At 37.0% G+C, this 4136-nt stretch overlaps 1 protein-coding gene and 1 non-coding gene across 2 annotated transcripts; one reads left to right on the top strand and one right to left on the bottom strand.

Moving 5' to 3' along the window:
• Nucleotides 1-1530: 1530 nt before the first annotated feature.
• LOC113309063 (transcription factor MYB27-like) lies at nucleotides 1531-3140 on the bottom strand. Its single transcript, XM_026557490.1, has 4 exons — nucleotides 2999-3140; nucleotides 2774-2903; nucleotides 2597-2697; nucleotides 1531-2480 (listed from the first exon to the last, which is right to left on the bottom strand). The coding sequence occupies exons 1-4, from the start codon at nucleotides 3138-3140 to the stop codon at nucleotides 2116-2118; spliced, it is 738 nt and encodes a 245-aa protein (XP_026413275.1). The 3' UTR covers nucleotides 1531-2115.
• A 618-nt stretch (nucleotides 3141-3758) lies between these two features.
• TRNAF-GAA lies at nucleotides 3759-3831 on the top strand. The gene has a single exon. It is a non-coding gene; the product is annotated as a tRNA-Phe (tRNA).
• Nucleotides 3832-4136: the final 305 nt, after the last annotated feature.

Genomic DNA, 4136 nt, shown 5'->3' with positions numbered 1-4136 from the left:
TTTAAAATCCACCCTAGTCCCGATTCCCGAGTCAATTGGGATACCGATCTATGAGGGTAGAGATGTCGTTTCAAGTTCTGGTCTTTTACTGGATACTGTTGATATTGATGTAGTTAAAAGTTCCTCTACAATCTCTTTGATTTGAGGCAGATAACTCTCTTTCTCTCCTTACCAAAATGCTAATGAATCCTTTGATTCATTTATCTCCGTCTCTTTTGCAAATTTTACTGACAGAAATGTTGAAATTGCAACCCTAAATTCTCCTAAACCCAGTTTTCGGATGGTCATTACTGACTTTCGAATTTCAATTACAATACCCAGTTTGAAATTTCAATTCTAAATTTTTCCCCTGATTCTCTCTGATTTGAGGCAGACAACTCTCTTTCTCTCCTTACCAAAATGCTAATGAATCCTTTGATTCATTTATCTCTGTCTCTTTTGCAAATTTTACTGCCAGAAATGTTGAAATTGCAACCCTAAATTCTCCTAAACCTAGTTTTCGGATGGTCATTACTGACTTTCGAATTTCAATTACAATACCCAGTTTGAAATTTCAATTCTAAATTTTTCCCCTGATTCTAATCCCATTTGTAATGGAAATATGTACTCAATCCCGATTAATCATGGAATTCGTCTCCTAATTGATCAACACAGATCTAATATAAAAGAACGAAAAGGAGATTCTGGTTCATATCTTCCCCTAATGCTTCCATCAAATTCTCCATCAACACCAAACGGCGAAATACAGGTGAATTTGAAAAAGGTAGAGCAGGACCATCCACAACAGCTGAACCAGATGAGGCAGAGGCAGTAGGAGTGTTGCAAGCAGCAACATGGGCAAGGGAGAAGAAGTTATCAAATTTCAGCATTGAAGGAGATTGTAAAACCCTTTTTGATTACTTGCAAGGGAAGAGCTCTTCTATTTCTTGCCAGAGTCAAGCCATTTTGATAGAGGCGAATAAGATTTCCAAATCCTCACTATTTTTTATCGGATTTATCTTTGTTCCTAGAACTTCAAATAGGGTAGCATATATTTTATCCAAAATGCAAGATCTTTTGACTATAATGTCAATTAGGATAACATATTAACATCCCACCAACTTGTACTGCTTTACAAATTTCAGTAGATAAATCTAATATTAGGGGTGATCATCCAACTCCCATATTAGATGGCTCTTCCTCTATTGTCCTACATGTTCCTAACACCTTAAGTTAGCTTTTGGAATGAATCACCAATTTATAAAAATAAAATTAAAATAACATAAAATAAAATAAAATAAAATAAAATAATAGAAGATGTCCGTTTGGGCTTGCCCTGTCAACGCTTATTAAGGTGCAATAACGGGCTGAATGCTAACTGCTAAGAGCGATACATCAACATATTGTTAAGGGCACGGCTTTTAAGAGATTAGTCGTTCATGAGTTCGATTCTCATAGATGCCGAAAATTACGTTTTTTACTTTAACTGGTGGTTATAAATCCACCAAGTTTTAATGGTGGTGTGGGGGTTTACTTGCTTTCACAAACAGATTCAATGAGGTGTATGATGGCCTTCAAGAAGATTCCAAGCTACAAGAAACCACAAAACCTATGGTGGAGTCTGTGAAATGACATACAGTACTCACTACAATCCAACAATAGTGTTCACTTTTACATGTACCATCAGCAATCCATAAAAAAAACCTCCCCACCCACAGACTCGATCAATTTGTACTCTTATCAAATTATAAGCTTTCTAATTATATGATTTATACGCCTATGGCCATGGATTTCATCATTCTTGTCGTTTAAACTCTTAAACCCCATCCATGAACAATGACATCTATGTTGTACTAGCACTAATCAACTTATGTACTTCATGTATCTTCATTCCATCATTATTATCACTACTACTAAAAAAGAAGGATGTCGTTGACGTCATCCGCATTATCCCCCTGTATTGTTAACTGAAACCGGTCGCACGCCCAAGACTTTTGCCAGTGATGGTTCTGGATTTATGTATACTATAATGATAATGCAGCTATGTTTACAGTTTTTCATTAAGAAGATTAGTGGATGAGGTAGAGTACTGAATCCAACACTCACATTATCTTCCGTTTTGTACCTCACTATACTTTAGTTTTTGTCACTCTCCCAAAGGGAAATTGAAGTGAAGTCCAATATACTATCTGCAGCAATATTGAACCATGAATCAGAGGATGAGATGCCGCACTGCCCATTATGTTTGAGTACATTGTTATCAGTTAATGTCGCAGACTCACTCGAAGAAATCCAATCCAATATGTGATTTTCATATGGTGAATAAGCGAGGACGTTTCGAGGAGATAATCCAGAAACATCAAAGGAGTGCTCCGATGGTCTCATTATATCCTCTTGAGCATATACTTCATGTTCAATCCCTGTTCTATTCTCATTGTGATCCACATCTGTTTGCGATAAGAAATCTGGTTCGAGTGCATCTTTTGCCGCCTTGTCCTTCTCTGAGATAAACCAAACTCATCATATGAAATGTATGACGAATGTAATTACGTGTATTTTGTTCATAGTTTTTATGAAAATTATATAAGAGGTGCACAAGATATTGCAGCAGTATTACCTTGTTCTTCAGTTTGTGTTTTCTTCCGTAGATGAGTTCTCCAATAGTTCTTTATCTCATTGTCAGTTCTTCCAGGCAACTTCCGAGCTATTTTCGACCATCTTGACGTGAACAGTGTTAGCTCTTGTTTATATGTTAAAAGAAACTGGAAAATAAAATTAGGCCCATTTCTCTTACTTGTTTCCCCAGCGATGTTGAAGTTGGAGAATTATGCGCTCCTCCTCTGCATTCATTTGACCATGCTTGAGATCGGGCCGCAAATAGTTCATCCATCTCAATCTGCAGCTCTTACCACTCCTTCTAAGTCCTGCAAGAAATCCGAAAACATGGTTCAATCCTTGTTACTTACGTACGTACGTACCCGACTTCTTTTTTTCTTGTATCTTTCAACATCTAGCCTACCTGATACTTTGGCTATAGAGTCCCAACGCCGCTCTCCCATCAGAGTTACGAAAGTTGCTAACCGCTCGTCTTCCTCCTCAAGCCAAGGTCCTTTACGGATTATATCTTCTTGAACTACAACCGATTGATACACCCTTTCCATGAATTCAACTACATTAAAGAAGTGATATACAATACACTTGATACTCACAACCATCATATATATAGGCCAGTGCTAATAGTAATAGGCTCATGGTGAAAGAGGTGATGGGGGGGACAAAAATGAATGTAGAGTAAACCGAGTGGCAGGTATCGTACATGGCCGACTAGGTGGATATCACTTACTTTGTGGAAACTCCACCAGTTTTGTTATTGACTTTTATATATTTCCGCACCGCACCTTAGCTTGGTGGTCATTCTGTTATGTTTATGATTCTAATTATTCCCATATACGGACATTTATGAAACTTCAAAGAAAAAACCATTTATGAGTTCCATTCCACCATTATCGTCGTTGTCTCTACTTGTGGAACAACTATTCCTACTACTACTACTTTCCTATCTCTACAATGCAAGACGTTACTGTTTTCACCATATAACGATTACAACAGAAAATGTTTTTGCTAGCTAGTGCCCATCCCCATCCTTTTCCATGTTTTTTATAGTTATATGTAAGTTCATTGTGCACCAAGTATCAGCACCAAGCAAGTACCCCCTGAAGGTTAACAATTCTGTAGCTGTTTAGGGTTGTTATATTATTTACGGTGAACAAATTTCAACAGCGGGGATAGCTCAGTTGGGAGAGCGTCAGACTGAAGATCTGAAGGTCGCGTGTTCGATCCACGCTCACCGCATTTTTTTTTAAAGGCTTTTCAACATTTTCCAAGAGGTTGCTATATTTTTTTGGTGAGGAGGTTGTCGCAGAATTCATTCATATAAACAGCTTAGAGAAAAGATTGATATTCTAACAGAATTCATTCAAAGAAAATTAGCCAATTACACACAAAATTTTATGCTTATTAAGAACCGCCAAGTAGAAGTTGGCTATTACTCCCTGTCAAAAAAAATAAAATTTCAATTACTGTATAACAAAAGATTAGGCTGCTTTGAGAATCATAATAACAAAAAATTCAGTACTTCCTTTTTTGAAAGGAAAAAA

The sequence above is a fragment of the Papaver somniferum genome, chromosome 9, assembly GCF_003573695.1.
Source record: "Papaver somniferum cultivar HN1 chromosome 9, ASM357369v1, whole genome shotgun sequence".
In the NCBI taxonomy this organism is placed as follows: Eukaryota; Viridiplantae; Streptophyta; class Magnoliopsida; order Ranunculales; family Papaveraceae; genus Papaver; species Papaver somniferum.
The sequence above is the reverse complement of the archived record's forward strand: the minus strand, read 5'-3'. Positions and strand labels throughout refer to the sequence as shown.